This window comes from Dermatophagoides pteronyssinus, unplaced genomic scaffold (assembly GCF_027571235.1).
Source record: "Dermatophagoides pteronyssinus isolate colony J.1.1.1.1 unplaced genomic scaffold, Derpt_VIB-CSIC_2022.12 sq0002, whole genome shotgun sequence".
Lineage (NCBI taxonomy): Eukaryota > Metazoa > Arthropoda > Arachnida > Sarcoptiformes > Pyroglyphidae > Dermatophagoides > Dermatophagoides pteronyssinus.
This window is the reverse complement of record NW_027461526.1, coordinates 787,272-802,991: the sequence shown is the minus strand read 5'-3', so window position 1 is coordinate 802,991 and position 15,720 is coordinate 787,272. Positions and strand designations below refer to the sequence as shown.

Sequence of the window (15,720 nt, the reverse complement as noted above, 5' to 3'; positions counted from 1 at the left end):
AATTCGTATAAAATTGAAAAAAAACTAAGACTATATGATCATTATCGTTTTTTTGTTTTGTTCTTTTGTTGTTCAACCCGGGATAAAGAAAGATAGTAATTGATTATATCAAGATGATGATGATGATGATACACCGACGCTGAATTTAAAATCGATCTCAATGGTCATTGTAGATCCATCATCAATCTAATTATGGAAACTTTTAACAATAATAATGATGATGATGGTAAAGAAATTTTTTTCGTTTCTTTGCTGTATATAAAATTAGAACATAAGCATCCAAAACGATCATCCACGTTCATTTTATTTCATAGTAGTTTTTTTTGTTGTTGTAAAAGTGACAAGTAAAATAATAATAATAATAATTCAGCAACTTGAAACATAATATACAATGGAATGGTTAAGATCATCTATAGAAGAAAAAAATTATAATCTTTTTCAAATGAAACAGTTTTTATTTCTCAAAAAACGGATCTTTTTTTTTCTTTTGAATCATCCAAATTACACGTGTGTCTCAAAAATGAAAAAACCTACAAATTATTTAAAACTATTCATCATCAAACATCATCAATAGGCTGTCATCATTATTGTTGGTAATATTTGAATGTTGTGAACCAAATAAACAAAAAAAATAGAAAAAAATTCCGTTATGTTTGTCATAATTATCATTATTAAGTTGTTGGATAAATGAGTTACCGTGAGAAAAAGAAAATAACTGCTCTACATAAAATTTTGTTTCGCTTCATTCCAATGCTTGGCCAACAATTTTCAAACAATTACTTCATCTTTAAAACCAAACACCACTATCAAAATACAGCATTTTGATTCAATAAATTAATTGTGATTGATTCATTGATCCATTCAATCTCAATTTTCGAAAAAAAATGTCATCAACATCATTAAAAATTTTCCTCCGTAGATTGAAAAAATAACCGTTATCATCATCATACTCATCGGGTATCATTATCTCGATGATTATCATTTCTATTTTGGGTTCTTTTGTCTTTTCGATGACTTGATTTTGTTTTTTGTTTTGTTTTTTCTTTGGGGTTTGAATTACAGATATTGTTCATTTTTGAAAATGTATTATGATTTTTTTCCCATCTAAAATGTCTGCATTGATGTTGTTGTCAATAATTGTAGGTGTCTTCTTTGTCATCATCATCATCATTGAGTAATATCATATCATACCCATATTTATAAGCGAACAAAAAAGCAATGACAAGCATTCAAATGGAACGGATGATGAAGGAAGAAAAATTGATCTTTATGGCTAAATGTAATGATGATTGGTAGTGATTGGTAGTGTTTGTGTGTTTGTGGATCACCATCATATTGATTGATTTGTTGTCGATGTTTTTTCGATTGTTTTTTTTCCAAATTGAACTTGATTTTTTCCTATTCCATGTGTGATTGTTCATTTCCGACATTATCATTTTGGATGAATAAATCATGACATGCAAACATGATTGTATTAGGTGACAAATTTGAATGGCACCCATTTTATTTTTTCTATCAAATTTGTTTCTTTTCTAATATTATTTTACATTTTGAAGATTGGAAATTCAACATTTGATGTTTTGGTTTCTATATTTTCCTGTTTATGAATAATAATATGATATTGATGATGATGATGATGATGATGATATTGATCGTTTACGGTAGCAATCACCTTCAAGATTGCAACAACAACAAAAAAAATTTAAATTAAATGTGATCCCTGGAAGTATTGCAGTAGTTTTGTTCAGGAAGAACGATTATTACCTTAATAGTCAATAGATAGATAGAATCGATTTCCTGATGTTGATATTGATGTTAAACTGAAGATCAATTTCAGAAAAAATAAATAAATTTTTTTCCAGGACATCATATATTACTGCGGATAATCGGATGTAGCTAAAACACTTTGTGTGGTTTCTTGTTGTACTTTTTTTCTATATCTGTGGACACCTGGAAATTTTTTGTTTTCTAGTTGTTTCGGAAATTATTTTGTCCCGTTATTCAATCAAGGTAATCATCATAGTCATTAACATTTTCTGTTGAATGTTACGATAATCGAAAGATAATACGATTTGATGTAATGATATGATGGGAAAAATGAATCAAGATTGTCAGAGATTAAAGTGAATGGAGATCCATCATCAAATAAATATCGTCATCGTTGATTATACTAGCGGAAGCTTGTTGCTGCTGTTGTTGTTTTCTCGATTCACAGAAAACTCTCGAAAAGGAATAGAAAATAAAGGTAGCCACCGGGAAATAATTTTGAAAAATGATTTTGCAGTTAAATCAAAATACTTTATTTTTTCTCAATTTATGCAATCAAAAAATCAACAAGTAATATTTGCAACAGACAAAATGCTTAAGATTTTTTTTTAATTTTTAATATCTTATATTTAATTATTTTTACTTGATTTTTGGGGTAGATTACATGATATAATTTATTCATTGTTGATTGATTTCATCAAAAAAAAAAAAAAATTATGATGTTCAAATTTTTTAATTTTTCCATATTTTTTCAAAATTAATACTAAACATAATGATAAAACAAAATCAACTTATGAATCCGGTTATATTAGAACAATTGACAATCAACAGGTTTTTTTTTGTTCTTATTGTCTCTCGTCTAAATCATTCATCATTATTGTGAATGTAGATTTATGACTGACTGAAACAGATCATCACTTGTTATTTATCATCATTATTTTATATGCGGTTAGATCATTGTTAATGATTTTTGATTTATAAATAATTGATTGATTGATCGATCGATTGATCAATTGATTTTATTGGATTTGATTAGATTTTCGATTCTATTCTTTTCAAACATTAATGTGAACAGAAAAGAATTCCTTGTAAATTCTCATAATGATGAATGAGTCTATTCGATCTGTTTTTATTGTTGTTGTTCTAATGAAGAATCTGTCCTAGTTTTTTTTTAAATTTTTGGTTCTTGGCTTGAAAAGTGATAATCTATACCGCTAGCCTTCATAATCGAAGATAGTATAATCATCCTAATGATAATGATCTATTTTTTTCCAATTCTACTCTTTTGAATTCTTTGTTTTGTTTTTTTTCCCAATACTTTACACCTGTTAATCTATTTTTTTCCATTCTTTTTTTTCTTATCCAAAAAAGGGATGAAATAGTTTTTCTAATGATGATTACAAATAAAATAAGATGATCATCGCCTATTTAATTCAAATACATCAATGAAAAAAAAAGAGACACAATGTCAATCAAAAAAGAATAGGTAGCATTTTTTTCTCAATCACATTCTCAATTGATGAACATTAAGATTTGGTTCACTGAATACAATGTCAATGTGTACATCATACACATTTATCTACAACATAAATGTGTTAAAAACGTTTTTTTTTTTTTTTTAAAAAGCCAAACTTGGTCAAATGAAATTTCTTTTTTAATGTTGATAATTGTTTCGTTTGGTCGGTTGCCAGCCATTTTTTTTGTTTTGTTTTGTTTTGTCTCATAGAGATTCATCCATGCATATGATTCGGGATACAAGTGATCATTCAATGATAATAATGATGATGGTATGATTCATTTATTCATAAACCGGATAAAGAAATTATTTACTTCATATACTATGATGCTTATATATTTGTGTATCGGTCGGTTGATTCGTGATTCATAATTGACAATAACAATCATTTTAATTCCATTTCTATACATATAAAGAACTACTATGTTTACATGATCATCATTATCATTGTTTTTTTTTGGTCATTTCCGATTCTTTTCTATTCATTCAATGACTTTTGTTTCTCATCATTTTTTTTGTGGATAATATTCATATCGGACATATAAATCCAGGTATTTATCTACCTCTACCTACCTATACCATCATCAAACGAATCGGTGCAATGATTCGCTCTGTCGATTTTTGTTCTACTATGAATCACATTCGCAATATGACGTTCACACGATGATGATCATCATTTTTATCATTTAAATTTTTCTGTTTTTTCCGCCATCATCGTTTTTTGTTGTTGTATTTGAAGCTTACTGTGATTGAAAATCAGATAAACGGAAATCATTTCCGATTTTAAATCTTCATAGATTAAATATGCAATGTTATTTTTTCTCGTATTCATCAGCCATCGATTCTATCAACAATTTTTTTGATTGATAGATTTTTTTTGTTTTTGTTTTGCTAAATAATCATCATTAGTAACGAAAATTATTATTATGATCATGGTTTAATGTTGAAAAAAAAGTAGTATAAATTATGGTAAGGTATGGTAATTTATTCATAGTTTTAACTTCTATTCAAATTTCTTTCATTTTTACTTTTGTTACCTTTATGTATTTATTTGGATGTTTTTTCTTTCTTTCTGTAAATGTTTGTGATGTTTTGTCCGATTCAAACACATTACACCTGCGGATATAATTTTAATCAACATTTGAAAATTTCAAATGAAATCCATGATTGTTCCTGAAAACACGAGTAGCCAATTTGATTTAATGTTTTTTCTTCTTTGTTGTTGTCATTTTTATTACAGTTTTTTTTCACGGATTTGGATCAATTTCTGAATAATCGAATTGTTTGTTCGTTTATAAAGATTAGAATTTAAATCTAATCAATTAATCCAAATTGAATATTTTAAACATTTGATCATTGATTTTGTTTACATCCAGCAACAAAAGCAACATTTGTTTTGATCAACATGTCTTTTTTCTAGGTGTGGTTTTGTTGTTGTTTATTTTTATTTTCACAAAATAAAATCCAAAACCAGAAAAAAATGTTCACGTAAAATTTTATTTTTCAAATTCACATTGATCGTATTTATATTTGCAGGTAAACAATCGAAAAAAAAATATTTTCCATTATATGATTGTTACGAAAAAAATTTTTTCCCATATAATCCTGAAGCAAGAAAAAAAAACATTGAAATCGATTTTTCTCTATCTATCTTTCTATTTCCGAATACATTTAGTTTGGTTTGGGTTAAACAAATTATTTTGCCTTATTGTGCCTTAGTGTGATTGTCATCTTCATCGAGAGAATATAATTTCATTTTCATATAAATATGTTGTGATATTCGTGTGAAAAAAATAAAATAAAATAAATTTTCAATATTCGAACAGGTAACAAAAAAATTGGTTGAAAAAATTTAATTCAAATTTTTTTCATTTCTTTTCCTTTACCGCCACAAAAAAAAATTTACTCACAAATCGGATCAAAATGATTATTTTTGGCCACAATCTTGTGAATTTTAAAATGTGTATACAGCATATTTTTTATGTTTTTGTTCACAAAAAAAAATTCAATCAAAATTCAATGATAAAAAAAAATGATGTGAATGAAAGTAAATTTTGATTTTTTTTTCTTTCAACTAACCATTATTTGGTATTCAATTCTCATCAACATTAACATCATCATTATTATCATCATTACGGCAATCATTATTTTCATCATTGTCTTTAACAATATATATGATATGTTTGTAGATTTTTTTTGTTGTTGTTGTTCCTATTCATCGTCTATAGATATAGTAATAATTTTCATTTTTTATTGGTTAAAAAAAAGTGGTCAATGTTTACATGTAATAATAATAATAACTGAATTTTGATATAAACAACTTGAACGAAGTTACGTAATACATTTCAGCCACTGATAATAATGATGATGATCGGATAGTTTGCGTTTTTTTTTGTTTTGTTTTATAATGTTGAACGAGAAATAAAATCTATTTTACAGATCACGATTCGTTGCTGATTTTTTTTTTCGTTTTCGGTTTCAATCCACCCCATCTTTTTTTTTTGGTCGTAAATAATCATTTTTTTAAAAAGTAAAAGAAAATGAACGTTGTTGTATCGAAAAACAACATTCACGATAATAACCACCTTTTTGGATTTTCGGCGTGCATAAATTTTTGATTTTTTTTTTACCCGAAATTTTTCGTTTTTTTTAACGAATAAAACTATAAATCTCTCATCAATGGTATTTCGATATTTTTCTATTGTTGTTGCCTAGTTTTTTTTCTGAAGAAGGAATCTCATCCCATTTGAAGATGGTAATTTTGCAAAGCAATAGCAACATGAAAAGCTAAATCGAAACAATGATGCTAATATAATTGAATTGAATTGAATTTTAAATTTTAATTTGTTTCAATCGATGATTGAATTGTACGATCAATTAAAGTTGTGAATCGATTGTCTTTGATTACAATCATCATCATCAAATTTGTATTTATTATTACATTTTGGTGTGATTTTTTTGTTAACAGTCCACATTTCTTTAGTGAAAATATCCTATCACATTTCTCCTCTTCGTGTTTATTATATAGATTTCTATATCTTGTTATCATTTCATATTTTAAGAAAATAACTGATGAATGAAATGTCTAGAAATTATTATTATTATTTATAAATTCACGGCTACTGGCTAAAATCAAATCAAAGCAAAGAAAAACATTGTTTGTAGATGATGATAATAATATCATTGCTTACAGTGTTCAAATTTCCAATTGCATTTCTTGAATCCGGTCAATCAATTGGAACGATTGATTGGTAGCGAAAGCAATAATTGCAAATCAATCTTCAATGATCAATCAATCAATAATTGATCATTCGGATTCGTATCTTGAATGAACAACAACCATTATTTTGACAATGATGATGATGATGATGGTTATGTTTCAAAATAAACCATGTTGGTGTTTCGAATGAAAAAAATAGATCTTTTTATTTCATACTAGTCACTGATTTCTATGAATGATTTTCTTTTTCTTTTTCAATTCATATGTCCAATTTATCATTCGAATCGAGTTAAAAAAAAATTTTCTGTGCGATGATGGATCAACAAAGTGACCAGTCTGTACATCATTTAGTTCATTTGATGTGTTTTTTACTGTTGTTGTTGTTGTTGTTGGCAATTGTTGTTGCTCTTTGAAATGATGGATAATGAATCGGACCAACCAAATGATATACGGTTGTCAACGCGGTTGGTGGTGGAATTTTGTTTCAATTTTTGTTTCCATTTTATTTTTTTCCCTTTCCCTTTAATTCATAATCCATCTTTCACTGTGTGTGTGGAAAAAGCTGTCATTTTTATTCAAAAAAATCAACTATGACAACCGAAATCGAAATCGATCTGAGTATTCTGTGAGACTACTATTTTTTCCGATTTTCTTTTTCTTCTCTTCTTCCAATCGTTTATGAAATTATGAAAAACTTGCTACACATTGTTTGTTCTGATATAATTTTATTTTATTTTTTTTTTACGAAATACGAATTTTTTTAAAAAAATAAGACAGTCGATCATTATCATCAATTTCTCATTGTGTTTTTTTTTCCAATCGTATCACTTCAATATTTACCCGATTATGATTATGATGATGATTACAATAATATTACAATCATCATCGTTTTGTCTATGGTATTAACTTTCTAAATTAAGAAAACTGTCCGAATCATCTGTTGGTAGAAAAAAAAATCATAATCATCTTCGATTACGATGATTGTAAAGAGAAAATCATAACCTAAAATTATAAAAAGATTTTGTCGATCATCGATAGTTTCAATATTTTGTTATTTATTATCATCATTTGATACGTGTTTATTTGTGTATTTACAACAAATCAAATCTTATTATGATTATTATATTTTTATCCAAAAAAAAAAAAAATGATGCTCGTGTTTCACACATAAACATATTACATTAAGATCGACACCTTTTTTAACACAGAAAAAAACTAATCGTATTTGTATCTAATACAACTCATTATTGTACGCCTACATAAACAAAAAAAATTACGTAATTATAGCTAAGCAGAATAAAGAAAAAACTAATATAAAAAGTGAAACAATTTTTTTGACCAAAAAAGTATATTTATTTACTTTATATTTGCTTTTTTTTGTTTTACTAATTAATGCAGAATACTTTTACGGATGATTAGGCAGCAGCATCATTAATTATAAAAATTGAAACCAAAAAAACAAGATTTTGAGAATTTATTTCGGATGCGAAAATTTTATTTGCACATTATTTTGGACTATAGATTTTTCAGGGACAATTATCCAAATATAAACATGTGTTTTTCTCGTTACAATATGCTTACATTTTTGTATCTATTGTTTTTTTAAAGAATTTGATTGAAATTTTTCAGGTAAAACATGCTACCAGAAAAAAAAATAAATAATTTAAGAAATTTTTTTTTCTGTTCGTAAAAATTTGACTCTTTTTTTTCTCTATTTGAATTTTTTTTATGGAAATGATTGAATTGCCATACCTTAGTCGGATTTTTCATTCATTCACGATTTTTTTTCTCTATTTTCTTTTATTATTTTTATAATTCAGGTTGCTTCGATCGTCTTTCTCTTTCCAACACCAATACACATTTCCATTTGTTTGAAATGACTTTTTGATTATCGTAGAGACGAAACAAAAAAAATATCTCCCGGTTAAAGTTATTCGGCTGAAAATATAATTTTTCTTCCATTTCAATCGCAAGACGTCAAACGACTAACTTACAAGCATCGGATCTTTTTTCCATCTTTGGATTTGTTGTTATTTTAACGCCAACTCTAAGGATCATTTAAGTTTAAAAATCTGTTCGTGCATGAACATCAAATTTGCATGCATATTCAATTCATCATTGGTCCATCATCATTATTTGTTCATTATCGATTAATAGCCATGATTATTTCGTGTTTGTGTTGATCTGTTTTTTTTTTTGTTTTTCTATGAGAATAATCTGATTATGTCCTCATTTTTTAGCTATTTTTTTTATCTATATAACTTTTTTTCAATCTTAACCTAATCAAAAATGGTTATAATGCCGCATAAATTATCTTCTGCAAAATCAACCAGTTGTTTATTATCATCAATTGATAACGGTATTCATCATGTTGTGTCACATCAAAATAAAGATCATTTGATCAATAATAATAATAATTTAAATGATGATGGTGATTGTGCATTGTGTTGTTGGTCACCTGTACCAAGATCATCATCATCAATGATGGATATTTGTTGTAATGGTGATTCAGCAACCATATGTAATGTGAACAACCACAACAATGTATCGAATCCAAATATTTGTTCATCATATAATTCAACAAATACATCGGGTACATTATTTATTGGTAAATGTCGTAATGTTCGACTTCGTCGTACTGATCCAAATCAATCATTAGGATTTTCAATTCGTGGTGGTAAGTGTTTTTTTTAGTTTATTTATAAATGAATGAAAAAAATGTGTGAAAAAAATTTTCAAACTGAAATTATGTTGTTGTCGTTGAAGATGATGATAATGATTTTTCTCATGTTTCTTGATCATCATCATCATCGTCATTATTTGTTCTAATTAAAAATGGCAAAGAATATTTTGATGAAATGAAAAAAAAGGAAAAAAAAAGAAGGATGCTTCCATTTTGATGAAATTTGTTATAATAAAAACCGTTTTTCCTTTCAATTGTTAGAACATTCATCACTTAAAGTATTGTCCAGTCTATGAAATTTTATATATTCTCCCACAAGTTTGTTTGACTACAAACAAATAAATAAAAAATACAAAATAGGGAAAAAAATAAGTTTTTTATTATGACCAAACTGACAATGGTCCCGAAAAAAAAACTTAATGGTCAAATAAAAAAAAATTTGAATGTGATTTTTTCCGGCATTCTTTTTATTGTTATCATGAAAAAAATGTTGATTATTAAACATCTTTGTAGATGTCTATGTGATTGATTACAATATGGATGGATTATTTTTTTTTGCCCCTTTTTTTACATTTCATTTGTCGGACAAAATATTCGAATGGATTACAGTAGAAAAATTAGGGTGGATTGACAACAACAACAACAACAACAATATGTGTGTGATATAACTAATCTTGATTGTGTGTTATTGTTGTTGTTGTTGTTGATTCACCTGTATACTTTGAATCACAATACAGAAAACAAAACAATGATAATCTTGTAAATTAGTTTACAACAGTATTGTTGTTTCTTTTTGAAACAAAAAAAACCGTGAATACAGTGTTGTTGATTAAATGAATGCCAAAAAAAAAGAAACAACGAAAATCTCAAATGAATATGCAAAAAAACTAAAAAAAAATCAAACTGAATAAATCTTTCGGAAGCAATGAAAATACAAACTCGGTCAAACATTTTTTTTTCGTTGTTCCTGTCAATCATTAATCAATAAGCATTATCAAAAAAAAGTTATCAATTTCCTAGCCCATTTTTATATATATTAATTTCAATGTTTCAATCGACACTAACTTTCTCTTGTGATGATGGAAGAAAAAAAAAGATCACGTTCTCGATTGTTGAAAAATTGGTTACCGATGAAATCAAATCAAATGTTTTCATGCTCTACCATCATCGTTTTCTTGACACATGAAAGACAACAACGATCGACCGGTCATTTTGATATCGTGATTTTTTTTTAGTTTTTTTTCGTTATATAATTGGATTATTTGGTCGTCAAAGTGAAAATGAAAATTTTCACATTAAATTGAACACACTTGCAACAACACATTATACATGACATGATGATTAGGTTAATTGCTATCTATTTTTTTTTAGTATTCATTGTTGATCAATTTTGATTTTGTATCGAACATTTTTTTTTCCAAAATGTCAATTGTATCATGAATTAGCTATATTTTTTTCGTGAATTCAATGTGATTCCATAAATAGTTCTTGTTTTTAAATTTGTTTTCGTTTTTCATGTGCCCTGCAGGTTGGGAACATGGTATTGGTTTTTATGTATCGGATGTACAGCCCGATTCATTGGCTGCCAAACAAGGCCTTTGTGTAAGTGTTTTATATTCTGTTGTATAAGGATGTTTTTAGGCAATATTTTTTTAATATTTACAATTTTGGGCTAGCCTGGTGATCAAATATTTCGGATAAATGGTTTCCCATTAGATCGTGTCATTCACGATGAAGTGGTGGCATTGATTCGTATGTCAGCCAATGATCTTACACTTCGTGTTCGTTCAGTAGGTGTTGTACCATTTAAAGGTCGAGGTCCTGGTGATAAATTATCTTGGAAACGTTTATGTGCCCAACGTTCAATGACAAATAGTTGTAATGGTGATAACAACATTGTCAATGATGCTGGTGTTGTTGGAACAATGATGGCTCCAACACATTCATCAGGATCATCATCTGAAGTTAGTTCATTCGTTTATCACCAACATCATCATCATCATAATAATCATGCAAACAATCATACTCGCCATCATTCACATCATCCTACACGTCCACGGTCTGCATCATCATTGACCACACCTGCTTCATCAACGATATCATCCACATCGGATGATCATTTATCAAGTTCTGATGATCAGTCCGATCTGTTGATACATCCACAGCAATTATCATCACCTTCTTCACATAATCATCATCATCGACAATATTCACCACCATTACCAACATCGATGCCTCCAAAACCACAAACACTTCCTTCCAATTCATCATCATCATCAGGATCAACATCACTTTCATCAAAATCTAGACCAATCTATTGCTCTAACTACAATGAACAACATCTTTACATTCAATGTCATCAACCAGGTTCATCATTAGGATGTTCAGTCGTCAATGGGCCAACAACGTGTCCTGGAATATTTGTTCAACATGTTAAAGAAGGAAAATTGGCTCAAAAATGTGGTCTAGAAATCGGTGATCAAATTGTTCGTGTCAACAATCTAGATGTATCCGTGATTGGTTTTGATGGTGCCATATCCATGCTTAAATCTTTAACGAACATCAGTCTTTTAGTTCGAAAAGGTGTTGCCCGACATATATTTGAGTGGTAAGTTACATTGCCAATTTATTATTAATTGATGTTCAACTGTGTTTATCATATTCAACATTTCTAGTCGTGATCATTACAGTACAATCAATACTAATGTTTCCACATCTATTGATGGATCATCAGAACAGCAAGCAACATTGAACAAGTGCCATTATTCATCACCAACTAAACGTCAACAACAGCATCAATACTTTACGCCAACATCTTGTACATCGTCGATTACATCAAAATCATCAAAGTCAAAATCAAAATCAGCCAATGTTTCAAGAATTTTAACCAATAATAATAAACAACATAGTTCAAAAAGTAAAGTTTTATATAGTGTTCCATTAGCAATACCGGTACCACCTCCTGTTCCACCTCCTCCTCCTACTAGTTCAACATTGGTGTCAGTGAAAAAAGGAAGTAAAAGTCCGACAAAAAGTAGTCCATCTTCAACTTATCAATCACCACATCATTACAAAACTCTCGCTGCTGCATCAACAAATTCACCAACATTCGAATCTTTTCAGGGCATCGGAAATGCGTCACCATCATCATCATCTTCAAATTATTGTTCTGCATATTCTTCGGTTCAAATATCTGCCTCTGCTTTTAACGCTTCAACGGGATCATCATCATCATTATCATCGTCTCCGTTAAATTCATGTGCAAAAAATCGATGTTGCTGTGAACGTCAACGTTCCAAAGATAAACATCATCAACAGCAACATTCAATTTGTAATCGGCCATCGACTTTTTCATTGGACGGTAATTCTTATGCACATCCTTTACCGCCATCATCATCATCATCAGTTGTTCCGGTTTTGCCTCCGGCCGTACCGCCTGTAACATTGTTCACTAATGTTAATCATGTTGATCAAGTAACAAATGCTGTAACCAATTCCATTCGAATATTACAGGAAGTACGAGAAAAAGAGGAAAAACTTGTCGAAGCTTCTCGAAAATTGAACGAAGAACATGAAAAACTTTGCAGGGAAAAAGAAAAATTGGAAATTGAAAAGTAAGTACCATTTTGTATACTTTGATTTTTATGGTTAAAACAAAAATTCGAACAAACAATTCACTCATAATTGTTATTGTCAATGTTTTAAATTTTATCCAAAAAAAATTTGGATAATGATTTTTCCATATTTGTCTTGGTTATCAAACAATAAACATGATTTTTGTTTTCTCATTGTATTCATCAGGAAGGAATTGTTGTTGAATAAAGAAAGCATATATCATTCACATCATCATCATCATTCTTCGGCACACCAAATAGCTGATGGAAATCATCATCTTCATCATAATAATGGTAGTCATCATTATCATCATCCAAGTCAATCATCATCATCATCATCATTGTTACAGCAACATCATTACAGTACTATAGGATCATCGACATCGTCAATATCATCTACATCGCCAAATTGTCCCTCATCATCAGCATCATCATCGAATGTAATGATACAACAGCCACCACGGCCGCCCTCATCACCGCCAATGGGCACAATTAATTCGGCAATCAATGGACAATGTATGCCACAATTTTCATTTCTTGAAGAAATTAAAGCTATGGGTGAGAATGGTCGGCGAAGACATTTACGGCCAGTGAATTCGATCGAATCCAATAATAATTCGTCGATTATTGATGATAATCATTTGAATCATAATTCTTCATCAACTATGTCGGCTGTGGATAAAAATAAACTATTACGTCGTCCACCTTTTGGCTGTGGAAAAGATAATAATGATAGTAGCAATGGCGTTGGATGTTCAGGTGTTGGTAGTAAGGATGCTTCGGATAATAAAAAACGACAACATGGTATGTGATGTTTTTTTTTGTTTTTTGCCATAAATGTTTAGCTCCGATTTGTATTAGACTGAAATCACATTGATCAAAAATAATATTTGTCCCAATTTTTCCTATCATTTTTTTATTACCAACATAGAACTTCTAATGGAAGAATTTAGGATAGCTCATCAGAAAATGTTCGGCGCACAAAATCGACAACGTTCTAATCATAATCGCTTGAATGATCAACAAGGCGATGGCCATGATGTTGATGGTAATGATGATGATGGTCAAAATGCTAAGGATAAAAATGATCATCAAAAAAATGTTGAGGATCAACGTTATAGATTATCATCCATCAATAATAATAATAATAATAATGTTGAAGATCATAAATCATCTTTGAACTTATCAAACCATCATCATACTGACGACAATATGGTACAAGTTGAATCATCATCGACACCAGCAATAACGACATTGTTGAATGTATTTCCTAGACGTAATTTATCTAACCAAACAACAATGTCCAATCAACATGTGAAACAAATTCCATCATCATCATCATCATCGTCGACATTGAAACCAATAACATCAACATCGATTGATCGACCAATTTTGTCCAGTTTTTCGAAAAATACCAACGCATCTATAATCAATAATAATAATATTTCTAAAAATAGATCTGTTGAAATGGACCATTCAATATCATTGTCGGCAACAAAATTTGTATTGAAAAAATCAACATCAACATTTGCATTATCATCATCATCACCACAATCATCTCAATTGTCATCATTTAAAACATCAACTTTCAATAAAACATCAAAGACGATCGATGATCATCATAATAATCATCATCGTCCTTTATCGACAACAACCGGATCCAATCTAAAATCATCGTCTACAGCTGCAGCATCATCTTCATCTACAACAGCAAATCGTATAACGATCAAAGTTCTTTCACCAAAAATTACAGCCTAAATTATCATCATTTTTTTTCTTGTTGTTTTTTTCAAAATGTAAAATAATTTTTTCTCATTGTTGTTATCATCATTTTTTTCTGTATTTAATTAATGGAATTTTTTCATCTTGAATGATTCAAATAAATAATGTCATGGAATAAATTATCAAAAAATAACCTATGTACCTATTTATTATTATCGATAAGTAATGATAATGTTTTGATCAAAACTGAAAAAAACTGTTCGATCATGTTTGGAAATTATTGATGATTCGTTTTTTTTTGTCTAAATGATAATAATTGACATGGATTTTTTTTCTGGAAAGATTTTGATTGTGATAGTTTGTTTCCAATGATTGAAAATCAATTTGATTGCAAATGTAAAAGGTGAATAAAAATAATCTAATCCTTTAAGCTGGCTATATTGACCAGAAAAAAATAATCAAAATATTATCAATGAAGTGGTGAATATAATCCGGCGCCCAATATCGATAAGTAATCAAAACAAAAATTGATCTTTGCCTATCGAATCCTATGATCATAGTTATGGCGTTAAAAGTGAAAATTGAAATTTCACTCATCCTCATGTGCACACAAAAGAAATCACATGTCCGATAAGATCAACATTATAATACCAACAAAGTACTAATCGTTTATTTATCAAAAAAAATGGTTGTTATCGAAATAGAAAGTTATTTTAATGATTTGACGACTATATAGTATAACATATAACAATATCCTATCTTGAATTTTCAATTGAACTATGTATTAATGTAACTGAAAAGGATTATGTGAAATCTTTAACGATTATTCATACCAATGATTGTTTGTTTATCTGAAATTTCTAACGTAAATAATAAAAAAAATGTATGAGAAATAAAGCGATGATGATGAATTTTTTATTTGTTCTTCTTTTTCATATTTATTTTTGTTTTCATCATTCAGTCTATAAGCATCAAGATGTTTTTTTTTCGGGAATTCAATAATTAGCAGGCAATAGGAAGTTTCCGATAGGAAAATTAAACACAATCACAAATAACTTATTGTCCTACACACTACTAATTTTAGTAACATAGTTTGAATTAAAACAAGATTTCATTCCCATTCATTTATAGATAGCACGGACAGCATATTGAAATTGTTTTCGTTTGATTTCAAGTTGTAAAGTGTTTTTTTAATGTT

At 28.6% G+C, this 15,720-nt stretch overlaps 1 protein-coding gene across 1 annotated transcript; it reads left to right on the top strand.

Annotated features, from left to right (window-relative positions):
- The first annotated feature begins 8,416 nt into the window (after positions 1 to 8,416).
- LOC113797383 (uncharacterized) lies at positions 8,417 to 14,715 on the top strand. The gene is made up of 6 exons (XM_027347749.2): positions 8,417 to 9,180; positions 10,715 to 10,788; positions 10,863 to 11,794; positions 11,862 to 12,800; positions 12,988 to 13,604; positions 13,732 to 14,715. Exons 1-6 carry the CDS (start codon positions 8,793 to 8,795, stop codon positions 14,556 to 14,558), a joined length of 3,777 nt encoding a protein of 1,258 aa, XP_027203550.2. The 5' UTR covers positions 8,417 to 8,792; the 3' UTR covers positions 14,559 to 14,715.
- Positions 14,716 to 15,720: the final 1,005 nt, after the last annotated feature.